The sequence below is a fragment of the Astyanax mexicanus genome, chromosome 6 (genome assembly GCF_023375975.1).
Source record: "Astyanax mexicanus isolate ESR-SI-001 chromosome 6, AstMex3_surface, whole genome shotgun sequence".
Classification (NCBI taxonomy): Eukaryota; Metazoa; Chordata; class Actinopteri; order Characiformes; family Acestrorhamphidae; genus Astyanax; species Astyanax mexicanus.
Window position 1 is genome coordinate 21,315,975 of NC_064413.1, and position 21,207 is coordinate 21,337,181.

Genomic DNA, 21,207 nt, shown 5'->3' on the forward strand with positions numbered 1-21,207 from the left:
AGGTCTTTTAGCAACGTAACCCATGGCAATTCAGAGAACTATTGGGATGAATAAATGCTTGGATGCATAAAATTATAAACTGATTAAAAAGGGCCCATATCCTAAATTCTACTTGTATTTTATTTGTCTTCTCTTGAGCTCCACTTGTTCATGTTCTTGTTCATAACTAGTACTGATATAATTTATTAGAATATTTACAGTTAACAACCTCTCTCAACATAAGTGTGTGCAACCACAGCCCATATGCTATACCTAGTGTGTATATACCAATCGTCAAAAAATTTACATTAACTTTTTCATTAAAATGTTCTTTTATCTAAATTTTATCTTAATAATTATTTTTAAATGCTTGATATTAAGCTAAATATGATATTTTTAAATATGTTTTGCATTAACTACGTTTCTTTCCTATTGTATTAAAATACAAAATATATAGACTTTCTATGATTAATAATATATCCAGTCGAGGTGTAATGGCTACATCATAGCCTATGCATACCCTACACATCGCCACATGCTCTAGGGGTGGGCGATATGGCCCTAAAATAATTTCACAATATTTCATTGTATTTTCGTTATAACAATACTCTTTGTGATAAGACAAAACACTGAATTAAAAAATGATTCCCAAATTACACTACTTCAACAAAATAAAAATTTAATTTTACTATTGAATACGATATGATATGGCACACCCCTAACTGAGATATAAAAAAATACAAGAATTTTATCAGATTTGTAACAAAAGTCAATGATCCAGAATGTCATAATACTAATGCTGTTTTCCATATATCTCCATATATCCAGCATTAAAGTAAAATGAATAATACTGGACAGACATGATCTGTCTCTATATATTTTACTTCGCTTGATAGGACCTTATTTAATAATAATAGAAATTACATAATTTATTTTCTTTTGTGCATTTTTTAAGGGGCGAGTAACAAAAGTTTGTGCATGTTTTTGGGGAAAAAAAAAAAAGTGGGCGTGGCATCGCGATGGTTACCATCCGTCGCGATGTTGGGATGATATCGTCCATCGGCACAACCCTAGTTTCTAGTATATATATATTGGGAAATGAGAAAAGTGTGAATTTTTCTGTTGCTAAAAACAGCAAAAAAAGTAGCACCCTGATGTGATAATTTGGGGTGGATTATATGGCACAATATTTCTGGATAAATAATATATAATATGGCACACCCATAACATTCACTATGCTTTAGCCTATGCATTGTGCGATGTGGACAGCAGCAGCTGTAATTGGTCCTCTGAGCCTTTTGTTCCCGGCCACACATTCCCACCTTTGCGGTTTAAACTAAAGACCAATGCACAATAGCGAGGCAAATGAGCACAGAATTATACATGTATACAAATAACAAATAGAAGGGAGAAATGTATAATATTTAAATATCCCTTCTATCATATTCCATTTTTTTTTTTTACTTTCATAACATGTTTTGCAATTTTGTAGCCAACGGTAATACCTTTTAGGTTTGAGGCATCGCTACTGGTAGCCTATACAGTATAACATACACACAAACAACAAACAAACTAGGTAAAGCCACTAATAGAGACAAAATTCTGTGAGAGCTGAAATACCTTTTCTCTCATTTGGTGTGATTTAGTAATAAAATATTGATACAGCTATACACAGTACTGCTTTTGTTTGCAAAATGCTATTGATACATGTACATGTATTTTTGTTTTATGTATTTTTTCTGTAGGCATATAATACACAGTTTGAAAATATTTTAGTGTTGCTTCTTTGTGATCTTCCTGCACATATTAACAGCTGAAAAACACTCCTGATTTATGGCAGTTTATGCATATTTTGGAATAATGCCACACTTGGACGAGTTGCAGTCAGTGTATGCATGTTAAAGAGAAACTAGTAAGCTAAGTTATGCATTATATATTTGTTGTCAAATTCTGAGAAATTGACACCAATTAATACATAATAACTGCATTTGCTTATTTAGGAGTATTTTATTCTCTTCAGTAACACAAAAACTGTGAAGTAGTGTAGAGAACTATTTTGCAATATACTGAGTAATGCAGAACCACAGTATTCTGATATAATTGCTATTATGAACAACCTACTGAGATATTGTGCGAATAATATTGTATCTTAAGATGACCCGTGATTCCCACTCGTACTTGGAATAGGGATCGATTTTAAAATGTTTATGAAACTATTGATGATTTTGAACTATTGATGCCCAAAGTAACAATTTTTGTAGAGATCATCAGCTAAGCTGAAGCATTTTTTGTCTATCCAAAGATTTAGGAACCGCTCAAATATCATGCAATGGCAAAGTATCACCAAATATCCATTTAGTGCTTGTTAAAACATCAAGAGAACATCTACCACATTCAACAAAATAACATGAAACAAGCTTTCAGGCCTTTTCTTTACATACTCTGATTACAGGCAAATTGAATGCATTCATGCAGGCTGGCAGTCATATAACATCCATTAGAGCACACAGCCAGGGACCCCACTCACTTAAGCAGTCCTTCTACAACACACGTAAATGAGCTACTATTAAATGTCTGGGGAAAACAAGGCCACACCGGTAATGTGCAGCAGAGATGATCAGCTTACTTATTTCAAATGACGTCCAACTGCAATTTCCCTCCAGCGTAGGTCTGTCACGATAAACGTGTTATGAATTTATTGCACAATATGCTGGGAAGACATCATTCATACAGTGAGAATAGAGAGGTCTGTGATTTTTTTATCATAGGTACACTTCAACTGTGAGAGATCCAGAAAATCTATTTTTCTTTAATATTTATTGCATTAAATAGGTATATGATCACCGGCCACTCAGCAAGAATTCTGGCTCTCACAGACCTGCTATTATTTCTTAAAGAAGCCCTCCCATACTGCACTCAATACTAAGACCAAAGAGCTATCTAAGGACACAAGGGACAGAAATGTAGGCCTGCACAAGGCTGGGATGGGCTAGAAAACAGGAGGCAATCAGCTTGGTGAGAAGGCAACAACACAAGATGACCACAAGGTTGATCTCCCTCAGTCTGGGGCTCCATGCAAGATCTCTCCTCGAGAGGTAAAGACGATTTTGAGAAAGGTTAGGAATCATCCGAGAACTACAAGGATTTTAATCCATGGTGGTGTAGTGTCTTACTAACGATAATCTTTGAGAATCTTTGGTTCCAACTCTCTTCATGTCATTAACCAGGGCAAGCAAGATCCCCCTGTTCACGGCAGCACATGAGACACCATCCCAACTGTAAAGGTGCTTTTCTGCAAAGGGCACAGGACGACTGCAATTTATGGAAGGAAGGGTGGATGTAAGAGCACTAAAGATGGGTCATTGCTGGGTCTTCCGGAATGACAATGACCCAAATACATAGGCCCAATCCCATTTTACTACAATTTATTTTCAAGTGTCAAGGCCAGTTTGTACTTCTGAGCCGGACCTACAACATAGCCCATGCGTCGCTGTGTACACTACAGCGCAGCCTATGCAGTAGATCGATGCGCACCTCCCTGGAAATGTAACTACACAACGCGGACAGCCACAGCTATGATTGGTCCACAGGGCCGCCCACAGATTCCCATCTTTGTGGTTTAAACTCCAGAGCGACGCAGAGCCACTGATACAGAAATACAAACTCACTCCACTAGGATACGTGTGGATACGTGTAGGCTACGCCGTAGGTTTGACACAGTAGTATTAATTGGGCTTAAATTAAATTAAATAGAATTGGGACAACACTTCAAGCTCCCGATATCCTGCCAGGCTGATGGGATAGCAGTGGAATGCTAAAGTTCGGTAACTTAGCTGCTGGTTAACTAGTTTAGGGGCTTGTATTTCTTCAGAAAGAGGGGGGATGGTGCAGACATTATTATTGCCCATTCCTTAATTCCTCTGTGATGGGGAGCTCAAATGAGCCTAGATTTGCTTTTATTTTATTTTTCCATTCCACCTTAAATGCTGCCCTACTGTCTATTGTACCATTTAAGGTGGAACAGGAAAGTTAGCAAGCTAGCTAGCAACAGAGACAAACTACTAGCGATCTTTTTTTATGCTTACTATAAAGTATTCAACCATAAAAACATTAAAACTACACATTAAACTATGGTAATATAGAGCTAATCTTCACTTTTAACAAGGACAATATTTCCATTATTGGGTTTCTTTGGTTGCTTGTTGCGCCACCTTACTAGTAATTCTCATACCACTCTGTTTGAAGTGTGCATCTGAAAAATCTCTGTATGAAGGGCTAATCTAAGGGCTAATCCCCTATCCTACCAGCCTAACAAGAATCAGGTAAGTGGTAGGGTCAATGGGTGAAATGGGATTGGGCCATAGCCAGGGCAACTAAGTGTGGCTTTGTAAGAAGCAATTCAGGATCATGGATTTGGCTAGCCAGTCTCCAGACATGAACCCAACAGTAACTCAATGTTGCCCAGCGACAGCCTCGAGACCTGAAAGATCTGGAAAAGATCTGTATGGAGGAGTGGGCCAAAATCCCTACTGCAATGTGTGCAAACTTTTCTGCAGTCAAGAACTACAGAAAACGTCTGACCTTTCTGTATGATAATGATTACAGACATCTCCTATCTTCATAGGTGGGAAAACTTAAAAAATGTGACCAAATACTTAATTTTCCCACTGTATCTGCTGAATGTTTGTGAACATATTAATAAATTCACCAGCAACTTAGCTTGCAAAGTGCAAATACACTTGTCATTATATTAAAACTGCCTGCTCTATTGCCTTCGGAGTCAAAAAAAAAATCATATAAATGTAAATTTTACTTTAGTAAAATAAAAAAAAATAAAAACGAATAAATAAAGATCTAATCTGACATTTCTTAAGACACTGCATGTACTGTAACAATGCTGAAACAATACATTGTGCAGAATTATAATAAATGTAGTCATGTAGTTATAAACTCTGGATTCTAGCCCCACCAACTGACTAATTATGAGCATTTTATTTGTCAGACTGTTATATGTTTGAGTAAAAAGAGCATTGTTGTTTTATTCTATGAAACACAGACAACCATTCTCCCAAATTCCTAATAAAAATGTTGTCACTTAGAGCATGTATTTGTACAAAATGAGAAAGGGCTAAAATAACAAAAAAGATGCAGAGCTTTCAGACCTCAAATAAAGTAAAGAAAACAAGTTCATACTGCTAAAGTTTTAAGAGTTCCGAAATCAATATTTGGTAGAATAACACTGGTTTTTAATCACAGTTTTCATGCATCTTGGCATGTTCTCCTCCACAAGTCTTACACACTGCTTTTGGATAACTTTATGTCACTTCTAGAGATTATGTAACAGGTACTAATTTATGATTGTATGATTTATGTGATGGGCACATAATGGAGAGATATGGATAATGTAAAAACAGGTACTAATCTATCAATGTGAAAAGGTGATGAGCACATAATTGATAATGAAGAGCTATGGCTAATTTACAAACAGATTCTGAGGGTGTTAATGGTAAATTAATGGTAAGGTAAGCTGGGAATAAAATGTAACAAATCCACACACTGGCAGAGAGATTTTTTTTTACAATAATTCACCTGATAGACTCTTTTGTTCTTCATTGAAAATAAGATTTTTTTTCAATTATATTGTAAAGGGGTATGGCAGAGCCACATAGTATGCAGCCATTTTGGACTGAGTATTTCTTTGATTAAGGACAGCTGCAGCTCATTAGGGAAAGATCCTTGCAGCATTAAAAACCCTGGCTGGCCACAAAGAGCTGTTAGCCATCTCATATTAGCGCCTTTTGTACATCCGTAATTACAGACGGCAGTCCTTCTGTTTCTCTGCTTACTTTATTATTGGGCAGTGTGTTATCTTCATCACTGCAATGACACGGACATGATGGTGAGTGAATCAGACACACCACCACCATGTCAAAACATAAATAATACCTGCTCTGCTTTGGTTTCCTGAACATTAAATAATATGGCAAAAGTAGGATAATAAAGTATGCAGAGAACTACAGTCTTTAATATATAAACAGTACTATTAAGACAATTTAAGCATCTGAACGTAATATAAAACGATTACTCTAAGCAGAAACCTGATGATTATCACTTGCAGTTTAATTTGTAGAAGGTTGCCCAGAGAGAAAGGTTTTCTATATTAACTTAAAAGAGCATATATATATATATATATATATATATATATATATATATATATATATATATATATATATATATATATATATATATATATATATATATATAAATGTACACAGAAATCCGATCATAAAAACTTTAAAAATGGTTAAAGTTTGTGCTATGCCTGAGGGAAAGAATAGATCTTTCCTAAGAGAATAGATCTTTTCTTGCCAATAAAAAAAATACAGAGTAACACTCTTCTAGTTGTACTATGCATTAAAACATATGTATACAGATGGTGCAGCTTGATTCAACGGTCCAGAGTTCAACGTGAGTGTCCTTTACATCGCTCTACCTGATGCTTGGCACTGCATATATTGAACTTATGCCTGTCTACAGCTGCTCAGACATGGATGCCCAACCCGTGAATTCCCAAAAGAGTAGGCCTTAGGCTCACATTGCTTTCAGGAGATGTCTGAAAGTGAATGCTGTAATTGAGGACAGCTGTTTTAAAGTGTAATACTGGGGGCTTGTGTGACCTACAGCTGCACTACTGTTCTAGACACTTGCTTCTGAGACATTCTGCCTTTCTGAAATGCTCAACATCTGAGATAGTATGTGTTTTTATTTACATTCATATCCATTAACACAGTGCCCCAACTTTTTGGAAATTGCGGTTGTAAGTGTTTGATCATCACATAAAAATCCCATAAAAAGCTACCAGAGTTGACTGTTCAACATACCTTTTCCAAGAACCTCCTCACTGTCATCATCGTCCTGCCACCAAGGCACAGACACCTGGCTTTTTTTCACCGGCTTTGGCTGTGCTTTTCCCAATTGGTCCAGGACACTGGGGCGTGTAGAGCTGGTTCCAAGTTCAAAAGAGTCATCAGAGACTGACTGCATGAGAGGAACACAACAGAAAACTGTAGTTAAAATGATACATTGCTGCAGAGATCGAGGGTTTGTATAATTCCAATCATGCAAAAGCTTGAATGTGCATTTTGCCATTATTTTCTTTTGAAATAAACTAAATCAGGCAGTTTCCCTTTATTGTATAAAATATCATGATGAACAGAGCAATAGAAATTATTCAAAGTAATAATAAAAGACTCTCCTGCAAGGTTGTGGAGAATTGACAGCAATAAATAATTATAGGACTGAATCACATGAGCATATGAGCTTTGGTAAACTGTGTGCAGAATGGTTATATAATAACATTCAAGTGTTTGTTATCAAGAAGTGATTTAGGTTGTTTAAAACACACTGGATATACAAGAGTCCCCCCATTTTTTTCTGTGTTACTAATGCAATTCATGTTATTGTTATTAGGGGATGTTTTTGCTATTACAAAAATATCCTGAAATATTGTGATATTATTTTAGGCAATATAGGCTATGGGGGTACCACTTTTTTGCTGTTTGTAGCAAAAGGAAAATTCACACATTCACATATGTTGAATCTGTTACAAACTGTTACAATGACTAATGTTACAATGTCAATTAGGGGTGTGCCATATCATATCGTATGCAATTGTATCGCCAAATAAAATGTAATATTCATTTTGCTGCAGTAGAGTATGCTTGAACTATATATTTTTTTCATTCAGTGCTTTGTCATATTGCCAGGTATATCATTTTTGCAAAACAGCAACCCCCAGTAGGGATAGACAACGATATTGGACTCATATTGGTATTGCCAATATTTGTTTTTCTTTTTTTCTTTTTTTTTTAGATGGATCAGCATGGGCAACATTTTAAACAGATAATTGCTGTTGTGTATATTGTATGCTGGAAAGAGACCAACACTACAACAAAGGGCTTTTTTTCCCCCTCACGTCGATGCATAAAATGTATGCATTTACGCTGCCTGGCCAAAAAAAAAAGTTGCCACCTGGTCTAGGTTCAGCAACAGTATGTGCTGAAAAAATGAGGTCAGCTGACTACCTGAATATACTGAATATAGACCAGGTTATCATCAAATGATTTTTTTCTTCCCTGATGACACAAGCATATTCCAAGAGGACATTCATGGGGCTGGAATTGTGAAAGAGTGCAGATTTCAGGGAGCATGAGATCATCATTTTCACACATGGATTGAGAGAGTTCACCACAGAGTCCAGATCTTAACCCTCATTGAGAATCTTTGGGATGTGCTGGAGAAGACTTTGTGCAGCGGTCAGACTCTACCATCATCAATGCTGCAAGATCTTTATTTATGCAACACTGAAGTATTCCATAGAGTATCCCATAAAATATCCTATAATATAACATGCTGTTAATGCTGTGATAATTATAGTATGAATATTATGAAGAAGTTTTCATAAATACTAAAAACATATGTGCTGGTGGACAACCATGTCCAACCACTCCCATGTCATACATTTATTTTCTTCATGTAAAAGCGTAGTAACCCTGAGCATGATTTAATTGTTACTAGTTAAGACAAATCATGCAGTCTGGTGGTGCAACAAGATTGAGTAAATGGATCTAAATAGTGTAACTAGGGACTTAGTAGAGACTTTATACACAAACATAAGAAACCCAGGCGTAACCCAGCCCTCTCTTTAGCCTAGTTACCTAGTTACACAGGCCAGAACACTGTTGTTAATAAAGACAAAACAGAAAACTTCAGCGCAAGTGTAAAATCCTTTATCAAACCCTCACCTCTTTCAAAAACTGCTCAAACTGCTGATCCAGCCAAGTACGTCTCGCTGCAGCCTGTAGGAAGGCGGAGTTGGACATCCAACTCCGCCCACATCCAACTCCGCCCACATGTGCTCTTGTACGCCAACCCCCCTACTTTTTTGTTCAAGAAGCACTGTGTGCCACGTGAAATACGCATATAACGCCGATGTTGCGCTAAATTTACGCATATCTTGTGAGTAGTTCCACCACGTAGCCTTGGCTACAGCACTACACATGCTGTAGTGTAATGCACAGATATCACAAAAAATAGGCTATATATACAGTACCAGCCAAAAGTTTGTAAACACTTTCTCATTCATTTTTGGTTTAACATTGTAAATAAAGTAATACATAAGGAATCATGTGAACTTAAAAGTGTATGATTTTATTGTTTTTCTTATATGGCATGCTGCTAACTTGTGGTTTATGAGGCTGGTAACTCATTCTGTGTAACAGAGGGAACTCTTCTTTTTCATCACGTGTGCCATTTCTCCTTTATTTTATACAATAAGCAAATAATTGCATACAACGATTTGCTGTTTCCAAAAGATCAATTGCCTCTGCCCTGTATATCACAATACATTATACATTAATCTGTCCCACTCACCAGCAGAGTAAGCCATTATTTCACTGCATTAATCCTTACATTTAAATTTGTTAAACTAGTTGCCAGAGTGTGTAGATTTTATAAATTTATTTTAGACTGGTAAATATCTCCAGAATTATTGATTAGCTATCATAGGAATCATTATTTACTTATTATATAAAGTTAAAACTTACGATATACAGTTTTTGGTTATGTTCCATATGAAATAAAGAGCACATTATCAATCATGGCTTTGCACTGGTAGAGGCTGGTCAAAGGGTGCATCTGATTATTAAAGTGTTTGATTGTTAGATCACACCTGTTCTCTGTACTGTAATGCTCTATACTTCATATTACAGATAGACAGTGCTTCTTATCACCACTCAGCAGGGGAAAGGCTATTTGTGTCATAGGCATAGCTAATATATAATAATGATATTAGAAGTAATTCTGCATCTTCACTGTCAACAGGGTGCTGAAAATATTACAGATGAGAATGACACAGCTGCACTGTATAGCATACAATTTAGGACCACCACAGAGCAGCTATTATGTGGCTTGTTGGTTATTCACAACACTACAGTGACACTGACATAGTGGTGTTAAGAGCTGTGTTGGTATGAGTGGATCCGACAAAGTAGTGCCTCTGGAGAATTTAAACACCTCATTGTCACTACTGGACAGGAAATGCTCCATCAACCAGCATCATGTGGGCAGCGTCCTGTATTCAGCATCAAGTAGGCAGCATCCCATGGGCACTGATGAAGAATTTGCAGATTTGCAACAAACTGTGCAGCAACAGATTTAAAGATTCTGTCTCTGACTTTTCACTCACAATGTAAAGCAGCTGTTGGTAGAAGTGTCTAATAGAGTGAACAGTGTTTTATACCTATTGTATATTATACACCAGTAAACCATTATGCAACTAAAGTGTCCTAGATGCTAATTGGAGCTAAAAAAAAAGAATAATAGAAGCAGAAACAAGCAGGTGGTAATAATGGTATGCTGGATAGTGTATAACGATAGAGTACAATATATCAAAAGCTGTGGTTTCAGAAATTAAAATATATGTATACATAGCTATTTTGTCAATAATAATAATAATAATAATAATAATAATAATAATAATGATATCCCTCTCCTGCTTCTCCTCTCCCAATTTTGTATGGCTGACAGTAGTTCCCAGGGAAATTAACTCAATTTACAAACACTTTGTCCAAGCTAATACAATATCTTTATTGGCATTTATTGGCACACTAGCCTTTAAAATGTTTGGTTACATGCTTTGGTCAAACAAATACAGAAGTCTTTATTTAAAAATGCAACACCCAGCCACTCACACTCAGCCACTCACACACCCAGCCACTCACACACCCAGCCATTCATGAAGCTGGTTGCAGAATCCAGGGTGCTCGTTTTCGCTGTAAAATGCCACAAGCTCCCCTCGTCTCCCATGCCCAACGTAGCCTGTAATATAAGTAAAAACACACACTTTCACAAAGTAACAATCTCCCAAGCCCCAATACCTTAAATATATTGACTTACCAATTTCTGACCTCAGGAAAAAATTATCAAAATTTATTTAGAACAAACATACCCAGTATGTAGTCTTTATAAGTTTCTTGACAGTTCTGGCAGCACTGCAGTTCGTACATCCTGCGAAACTCGTCTTTACATGCAGCACTGTGATGTTTTCATGGCACTACACCTGTAGGTTTAAAAAAATCAAGAATTTTAAAATGATTTCAAAATCAGTGAGTGTAATTCCTTTTCTAAGGGAAAACAAACATCTTAACTGTACTGAAATATCATGCTTACTGTCAAGCCACTCGAAATGTGCCCAGGCCCGGAATGATTGTTGTCCAAACAATGTCCCGGAAGAGACGACAAACCAGTGACAGCTTTAAAAAAGCTTTGTCACCCTCATCCAGAACTGTATCTATGAGAATAAGGGGCATCTGTGAAAAACATTATAGAAGCATGTAGATTTTGATTCATGAAAATTATAGTAATTGAAAAAAATGACCAGATAACATTCTAAGGCTGCAACCAATTACTATTTTGGTATTCTATTAATCTGAGTTGGCACTTATTATTTCAATCATATCCCCAATCTCTGATTACTGTAGGAATGGCTAGCATTTTTGCCTGAAGACTGTAGTCAGCCTCATTCTGTTGACTAATCTCTGCCTTAACGTAACAAAACAGCTCTCTGCTTTTCTATCCCTTTAAAATGATAGCACTCCAATAGCTTATGGGCTTCAAATGTCCTTGAAATGACTAGTCAACACTAGGTCAAGTTGAAATTTCAAATAATGTCAACTTATCTTTTCAGCCCAATTCAGACTTTTGAAAACAAACCACAACAGTAAAACATTTTAAATGGCCCAGTTAAATTAACCCGAAATAAAAAAAAACACACATCCACACCCTCACACCTGTTCAAAGGAGACGTTGCCCATTCTATCTCCTTCATCAGTCACACGTTCAACACGCTGAACTTTCCTGAGAGAAAATATAATAATTAATATAATTAATACCATGCACAGAGGAAGCAAGACCAGAACTGGGAGAAGGTGTATCAGGAGTAGCTGGCAGAGGGGGAGCTGGACGTGCATCAGAAGTAGCAACAGTCTGTGGATTAAACACTTCTGCTATAATGGTCTTGGTTGCACTGCTGCACAGAGATACATGATGTCTGAACTGGTCTTTGCATAGTATTGTATGGCTGCAATAGACACAATAAAAGTGTGCTGTAGGTGTGCAGTTTAGAGATGAAGGAAACTGTAAGACCAAAATGCACACAACATGCAATTAAGCCTATAAATATTAATATTCTTCAACTCATTATGCCCATCAATTGAGTGTAAGATGTAAGTGCATTTGTTGATTCAAGATATTACATTTACATGTTTATTTGTTATAGCCAATAAAATCAATATCTCTCTCTCTGTTTAAAGAAATACTTCCCCATACCGTTATTCTCGACTGCTTGTTTGATATGGTTTTGTAGATGTAGGCTGTTATTAAATCGCTGGTCAGTGTCAAAACTGAAGCAGGGGCATTTGAAAACACCACACTGGCCAAACCGTGAAGGGTCAGGAGTGGCCTGGACATGTGTTGGATGCTGTAAAACAGAAAGCAACAAAACACAACATGAGCTTACAATTACTATATCGGTGCACATTAATTGTAACTACATTCAGTACAAAGGTAATAAATGTGCATCGACTTAACCCTCCTGTTACGTTACGGGTCAAATTGATCCATTTAGTAAGATAGTAAAAGTATTTTTTCTGTATGAAACGTCTTCAGCTTGCCTTTATTTGTATAATTAACATATAACATGAAAATGGTTAATTTCATATTTGCAACAACCCCCTGCAAAAACTAAAACGAAATTGTAATGTTATGTTTCATTTATATGTAAAAATATTGTGTTGGTCGTTTAAAAGTAACAAAGTAGTAAAACAAAAAAAAAAGTAAGATTTTTTAAAATGGAAAAACAAGTGAATTATCCTAATTGAACTATTACCTCTATTGTACACTATTGTACTAAATGTTGATAGAACAATCAGCAATGGAGTTAGTTATTAAATATTTACTCTTCTGGTTAGGATTATTTTGGTTTCAGAAATATTTTGGATAATTAAAAATGAACCAGGTCAAATTAACCCGGGAATACCATTGCTATTCCTGACAAATTAAATAGGAGGATTAAGCATTGATATCTTCAAATATTTATTTGTATGACTAAGACTTTGAACCAATTTTAGTTAGCTAGATTATCTTGCTATCTTGTTAGCCAATTAACTTCTTGTATAGACAGTTTAAACAGTTTTTTAGGTTAGCTGACTATGACCCCTAGCTATGCCTAAAACAAAACTGATGCCTAGCTCACTACTAGCTATGAGAGTTTATCTGTGATACCATTAATTGGTAACATTTTAGCCCATAAAACAGAAGGTAAGATAACTAAAGTTTGAATTAGACAAGACTGGGTGCAATTCTGCATTAGAATCCATCAAAAAAAAACCGGCAATATGATTAGAAGCAAACAAACCACATGGTACACGCGCCGATGTAGAACCTTCATGTGCGTATCAACGACTCACCGTTTACTCATAAAATATAATATAGAAAAACAAGAGGACATTATAAAAATAGCTCTGTTAACCTAAAAAATAACTCAATATTTGTACTTACCGCCATAACCGGAGATATAAATCAGATAGATGCTTTAGCTGCTTTCTCGGCTACAATTCCTGTTTACCTGGAGTAAATGTAGGCGTTCGTGACGGACGTAAGGTGGGTGTTGCTTTAGACGTAAGGCGGAGTTGGACATGGGCGGAGTTGGATGTGGGCGGGGTTGGATGTCCAACTCCGCCTTCCTACAGGCTGCAGCGAGCGGCTCCTCGATCCAGCTCCTCCTTCGTCATTCGGTGAGCCATGTTTTACAGAGAACATGGAAACTTACCTAGATAACCTTTAGACAGTTACATGCTGAAATGCTGAAAGAGACACAAGCAGAAGACAACATATGAGCACAGACCATTAACGTGTGGGTCTACTATAGAATGAATACGCCTAAAATGAATAAGCCAGTTATTATAATACAGGAAGAGACTAGGTTAAATCCCTGTTCAGGAAACCGACTCTTAATAAGCTTAATGTGTCTCTAAAGCTTAACCTCCCGAGGTCTACCTGCCTCTATTAGACCACTAGCTAACAAGCTAACGCTAGCTTGTACGTTCATCTGTTGATACCTGTAAGTAAAGATGTATTAGATAGTTTGGTTGTTAATTTAAATAAACATTTTTGTCAAAATATTATGCAAGCAAACTTCCTCAAACTCCAGGTAAACACGTCAACTATCTGCTTTAGTTTCTACCAATACATTAAGTTAAATAGTAAAAAACAGAACGCTCGCTAGCCTAAATAATTAAATACCTAGCGTTAGCGTTAGCTAGCTAGTCAGCCTAAATAAACATTTAAGTTGGTTAATCTAACTATACCGGTATAAAACATCAAAACTCCAGGCAGACACCTCAGCTATTCTCTTTAGTTTCTAGGGATATATTATAAGTACAAAACAGGTGGCTAGCTTGCCTAAATAATCAAATAACTGATAATAATAATACTTAAGGCTAGTTAGGTTGCTTGGTTTGCAGGCACACAGTCGTTACCCCGCTGCCGAACATATGTTTGGTCCCTGTTTTTACAGCTTCTGTGGATTTTTGTCCATCAGCAGCTAAAGTTTAGCTTAACAAAACACTGCTAAATATCTAAAATATAAAAGACTTAACTTGACTCACTTAAAGAGTGTTCAGCTGCACCTCTCTTCTTAATTTATTAAAGTATCATATCCCGACTCTTTTGTATATATCTAGATAAACTCCGACAGCTGACACTTGTTTGTGATTGTTATGGAGACTCCCGCGGTACAGAGCGGGGCTGGATCACCGGCTGTAGCACAATCCGCACCCTCACACACTTCACAGGAAGTACATTAAGTAGGGTACCACCTAGAGGTATCAAGTAGCTGAGTATACATGCCTTTTTAAATTTTTGCTATCTATACTTTACTGGAGTAATTCTTTTTAAGATGAATTTTTACCTCTACTCCTTACATTTTCACTACATTATCTGAACTTTTTACTCCTTACATTTTCACACAATTATCTGAACTTTCTACTCTTTATATTTTCACACAATTATCTGTACTTTCTACTCCTTATATTTTTACACTATTATCTGTACTTTCTACTCTTTACATTTTTACACAATTATCTGTACTTTCAACTCTTTATATTTTCACACAATTATCTGTACTTTCTACTCCGTACATTTTTATACAATTATTTGTATTTTCTATTTCTTACATTTTCACACTATTATCTGTACTTTTTACCCCTTACACTTTCACACGATTATAAAATCATTCCCGCATTCCCATACCTTAAGTATCTCATTCTCATTTTTATATAATTTAATTGTGTTTATAAAGCGTTTGGCTCTTGTGGTTCAGCCTATAGCTTTTATCCTTAATGTCATTTCCCCCCCAAACATTACTTTTACAAATTAAGTATTTTTTAAACCAGTACTTTTTCACTTTTTACTGGGTAAAAAATCTTGAGTTGATACTTCAACTACAGAAGTATTTTAAACCCTGTTATCTATACTTCTACCCAGGGGCGCAGATGGAAATTTTGAACTGGGGGGGACCAAGCTGTAAAATCATATATATATATATATATATATATATATATATATATATATATATATATATATATATATATATATATATATATATATATATATATGCTGCAATAAACTTTAGAATATTGTTATTGTTTTTTGTTTCTTCATTGCTACAGCCTAGGCAAGACCAGGAAGACAATGTTAACATTTTACATCTTATAATTTCAGTTAACAGCGACTGCTTACTAAAATAACATCATAATAACATCATACATAAAATCAATGGAGAGAGCCGCTGCATGCCTCGGTGCATGCCGGGTTGCGTTGCGTTTAACGCAGCTCCGCCCTCCGGCTCAACTTTATTCAAATAAATCCGGCCGCCGCACTGTGTCCAGTCCAGCCAATCAGGGAAAAGCAGGCTGCGTCCAGCCAATCAGGGAAAAGCAGGCTGCGTCCAGCCAATGAGGGAAGAGCAGGCTGCGTCTTCACACACACACACACAAGCCTCTTACACACGCACACACACAGGGAACAGGCGCCTTTCAACCACAGAAGAGAAGCTGAAAGCGGCAGAATATGGATTTATAGAGCTATAGGTTACAGTGAGGTTGGTAAAAAAATAAAAATATTAAACTTATGACTGTCTACTTCTGTTGCTTCATTTTAATTCAAAAACGAGCAAGGAGATCCAGCAGCGGATTGCGTTGAAAAAAAGTGCCAGTGGACACGTACCGTAAGGAGCTGGTAACTGCCTGTGTCTGTAGTCTACAGGCAGTTACCAGCTCCTTAGAACCCCGGACTTGAGAAGGTGCGTTAAATTTACATTGGAACTGGAACACGGAGCTCCGAACAATGTAACCTCTGAACTGAACGCTTCCTAGTTTAAAAACAAGGGCATTGTGGAACACAGAACTCCACGTACAGTTAATTAAATTAAAACCCCAACGTTTATGCTTGTAGATGCTAGATTTCGGATGAGGTCACTATAAATCCGTCCCCAGTACCATCTGCGCCCATGCTTCTACCTACAGAGTAATGAACGTGAATACTTTTTACACCTTTGGCGTCACCACTATAAGTGGTGCCCTCGGTGTAGTGAAGAGAGAAGTGTAGAGGAGTGTGATTTGGGACGCAGCCGCTGTGATCTTAATGGAGGCTTCTTCTCCTGCTACTGGCGCTTTGTTACACACGGTCATATTCCGCCCCCTAATGTACAACTCGGTACATGACAAGGAGCAGGAGGAGAGGGAACATATACATACTCTCATACTGAGATATTAGTTCACTAAAACACACTACCGGACCAGTCAAAAGTTTGGACGCTTATCTTCATATTTTCTTTTTAATTCTTCGTTTAATTGATTTTATACATTGTAGATTAATATTAAAGAGATAAAAGCAGCAACTATTGTTCTGCACCTTCAGAAACTCCTTCAAGATGCTGAGAAAACTATTCCAGGGGACTCTCCCTCATGAAGACACAGATTAAAAGACCAAGAGTGTGCAGATCTGTCCTCAAAAATGTGATACTAAACTATATAACATATTCTTATTTGTTTTTACACTTTTTGATTGCATGAATAGTCTGCATGTTTTCATATATAGCTTTAATATAGTCTTTAAAATTACATTTACAATAAAAAAATCATAAAAAGAAAGAAAACACCGGTAACACTTTATAATACTGTTCCATAGTTAATAGGTAACTAAGCAGTAACTAATTAATAGTGCTGCATTAACACCTAAATATTTTCTATTAACTACCAGGGAGTACTGAATAATTACTCAGTAGATAGTACTGAACTAATGATTATAGTAGTTCACTATTAACTCCGCAATAATTACCGAGACTTACATATCTCCCAGAGAACTACTTACTAATTATGTCTCCTTTATAATAACTATTCATTAATTTCTGCTCAAATCAACATTAACTACTGAAAACCCTTACATGCCACCTGGGGAACTATAGATCTAAATCAGGCATATTTGAGTTAAATGCATATAATTGAAAGCATTTTTGAATTAAGCAAGTGACACCATTTGTAGTAGTGGTAACCTTAATTACCTTATTATCCTCAGTTCCTTCCAAATATTAGCAACATATAGTAAAATACTACAGTGTGTATTACTCTGCTTAACCATCATTTTTGGAAGAAAAAAACAACATTATAACGTAATATTATTGCATAGAAAACATTGATGAAAGTTCTCCAGAAGGCATCTAAGACTCTAAGAATGACTGTAAGTCAGTAATAATGTAACAATCATTGCTTTATTATTAGGTATCAGCCTTATAAAAGTGCATCTTCAGCCTTTGCAGTCTCACAGTTTTTTTTTTACTGCGCACTATTAGGGTAATTACGGTACACAGCCAATTCTTTTACGGCCGCAGCTCTCCTGGGGCCTCATGTACTAAGACTTGCGTGGACTTCCTACTAAAATGTTCCGTACGCTCAGATCTGAAAAGTTCCGTACGCACAAAAAAATCCGGATTTATCAAACCGTGCGTAGGCAGAATTCCACGTACTTTCTCTTAGTACATCACAATCAACTTGAAATCAAGCGCAAATGCACGAAAGCATCACACTTGCCACGACTCCTCCCTCAATTACGCAGAGTATAATGTTATATTATTATTATTATTATTATTATTATTATTATTAATAATAATAATAATAATAATAATAATAATAATATTATATACGCATAGCGTATAATTACCCATGTTTTAAGTTTTATTATTCTAAGATAAATGCTTTCATTTAAATGCTTTAAATGAGTTGCCTACCAAAAAGACACACGTCACGCACTCAGCTTGTTTTCTTATGCTCTTGGAAATCTAAAACTGCTTATAAGCCAGTCATCATCATGGGCCAAAAAAACATAATGGTCACGGAAAATGCGCGCTCAATGAATTCGGCCATTAGCAGTATTTTCCAGTAATGCCAACGCTGCATCTCCAACAACTCCAGCGCAAACCTGATCTAGGCTAAGTGGAAACACGTTAAACGATTATTTCTGTAAGACAATGAAACTGTCTGATTAATTTACTTTATTTTACCCAATAATGCTTACTTCAATGTGTGCATAAAGGATATCTTAATAGTTGTAATTTCAATGCATCGCCTCTAAGTGTCGCCAAATGACAAAAACACAATACATACGCACAAAAAAAAGGCGTACGCCCAAAACAAAACTTCCGTGGGGGAACACACTTTCACACGTTCAAGTCAAATTTAGTACATCAGACCGTGAGCGTGAAATATGGCGTACGCAATGTTTTTGTGCGTACGCACCTTTAGTACATGAGGCCCCTGGTCCTTCGTGTACATTCTCTGCTGTGCTGCTGCTGCTGCTGGAGGAGAGACTGCTGCTTTCATATTTCTGTATTTGATTGAAAATAAACTAGTAATCAAGATATTGAGATCTTTTCCAGCTGATTTTACCCCCGGATCAGAGGAGGACTCTTTGTGGGTTGTTAAACAGCTTTTGGATGTGTGTTAGCTAGCTAAGTTAGCTACGTTGTGTGTGTTAGTTAACTGGCTAAGTTAACTAGGTTATGTGTGTGTTAGTTAACTGGCTAAGTTAACTAGGTTATGTGTGTGTTAGTTAACTGGCTAAGTTAGCTAGGTTACGTGTGTGTTAGTTAACTGGCTAAGTTAGCTAGGTTACGTGTGTGTTAGTTAACTGGCTAAGTTAGCTAGGTTACGTGTGTGTTAGTTAACTGGCTAAGTTAGCTAGGTTACGTGTGTGTTAGTTAACTGGCTAAGTTAGCTAGGTTACGTGTGTGTTAGTTAACTGGCTAAGTTAGCTAGGTTACGTGTGTGTTAGTTAACTGGCTAAGTTAGCTAGGTTACGTGTGTGTTAGTTAACTGGCTATGTTAGCTAGGTTATGTGTGTGTTAGTTAGCTAGTTTAAATGTGTGTTAGTTAGCTAAGTTATGTGTGTTCGTTTGCTAGCTAAGTTAACTTTTATGTGTGGGTTAGTTAGCTAGGTTATATATGTGTTAGCAAGTTAAATGCGTGTGTGTTAGGTAGGTTAATTGTGTTAGCTAGTTTAAATGTGTGTGTGTTAGTTAACTAGGTTAAATGTGTGTGTGTGTGTGTGTGTGTGTGTGTGTGTTTGTAAGCTAGGTTAAATGTGTGTTATTATTATTATTATTATTATTATTAATGTATATTTCCCTTTATAATACTGTGACATGATCTGCCGTAACTCCTAAAGAAGAACACAGTAACTCCTCAGTCATTAGTAATTAGTTACCATGTTTCTCACTTTATAATACTGTGTTCTGATCTGCAGTAACTCCTTAGTAATTAGTTATCATGTTTCTCACTTTATAATACTGTGATATGATTTGCAGTAACTCCTAAAGAAGAACACAGTAACTCCTCAGTAATTAGTAATTAGTTAACATGTTTCTCACTTTATAATACTGTGACATGATCTGCAGTAACTCCTAAAGAAGAACACAGTAACTCCTCAGTCATTAGTAATGGGTTACCATGTGCTGCTGTTAACTCCCAAAAAAAGAAGACAGGGACCCCTTATTAATTATCTATGAAGAACACAGGGATGCCTAGTCCGTTATCTAACACAAATATTTATTCATTTAAACATGAATTCCTCCAGAATAAGGATGTAGGACACAACCTAGAGTAAAGCTGTATGTGAGCCATCACTTCTACTGAGCACATCTCCAGGAGGACCGAAGAAGAGCACAGGTTTAGAATAAACACCTGTAACACACTGACAGAACATTACAAAAATGGGGGTCAAGCAGACTACTGCACATTTCAGTGTGTCTAACATTTGGAAGATATTGAGCATACTAAGGTAAGTAAGGTTAACATATGATAAGTGGTGTCACTGACTTTAATATCACCACTGATAGAATAACCTGCAACAGCAGATAAACACACTGAGGCTAGGGTCCGGCGCTGTGGAATTACCGTAATTACCCTAATAATGCGCACTAGAGTCTGTGAGACTGCAAGGCTGAAGATGAACGTTTATAAGGTTGGTGCTTAAAATTAAAGCAGTGACCATTAAAACAAAATTGAGTATAGTCAGTCTTATAGTCTTAGATGCCTTCTGGAGAACATAAATAATGTCTACTATGTAATAATATTAAGTTATAAAGTTTAAGCAGATTACAACACACTGTAGTATTTTACTATATGTTGCTAATATTTGGAAGATAATGATGATAATAAGGTAATTAATGTCACTACTACTACAAATGGTGTCACTGGCTTCAAATATGCCTTTAATATCACCACTGATTAAATAATTGTTTGTGTAGACTGATTTAGATCTATAGTTCCCCAGGTGGCATGTAAGGGTTTTCAGTATTTAATGTTGATTTGAGCAGAAATTAATGAATAGTTATTATAAAGGAGACATAATTAGTAAGTAGTTCTCTGGGAGATATGTAAGTCTCAGTAATTACTGTGGAGTTAATAGTGAACTACTATAATCATTAGTTCAGTACTATCTACTGAGTAATTATTCAGTACTCCCTGGTAGTTAATAGAAAATATTTAGGTGTTACTGCAGCACTATTAATTAGTTACTGCTTAGTTCCTGTTTAGTTTCCTATTAACTATGGAA

General features: G+C 36.3%; 1 protein-coding gene and 1 long non-coding RNA gene across 5 annotated transcripts in view; both read right to left on the reverse strand.

Annotated features, from left to right (window-relative positions):
• The window catches only part of cep162 (centrosomal protein 162), a 68,154-nt gene extending 53,276 nt beyond the window's left edge, over window positions 1-14,878 (reverse strand). The window contains exons 1-4 of one of the 3 annotated variants that reach the window (XM_022674060.2): window positions 14,706-14,878; window positions 13,808-13,901; window positions 8,784-8,809; window positions 6,861-7,017 (exon numbers count right to left, since the gene is read on the reverse strand). In XM_022674060.2, the coding sequence (XP_022529781.2) occupies window positions 6,861-7,017; window positions 8,784-8,809; window positions 13,808-13,841 (217 nt within the window). In that variant the 5' untranslated portion in view covers window positions 13,842-13,901; window positions 14,706-14,878. The remainder of the gene's footprint in view (window positions 1-6,860; window positions 7,018-8,783; window positions 8,810-13,807; window positions 13,902-14,705) is intronic. The other 2 variants (XM_022674056.2, XM_022674058.2) reach the window with 2 other exon arrangements.
• LOC125802405 (uncharacterized) lies at window positions 10,602-13,801 on the reverse strand. 2 transcript variants are annotated; one of them, XR_007439532.1, is made up of 6 exons: window positions 13,597-13,801; window positions 12,367-12,517; window positions 11,829-11,895; window positions 11,209-11,329; window positions 10,988-11,098; window positions 10,602-10,857 (listed from the first exon to the last, which is right to left on the reverse strand). It is a non-coding gene; the product is annotated as an uncharacterized LOC125802405 (long non-coding RNA). The 2 variants fall into 2 exon arrangements; XR_007439533.1 differs by having other exon boundaries at window positions 11,209-11,348.
• Window positions 14,879-21,207: the final 6,329 nt, after the last annotated feature.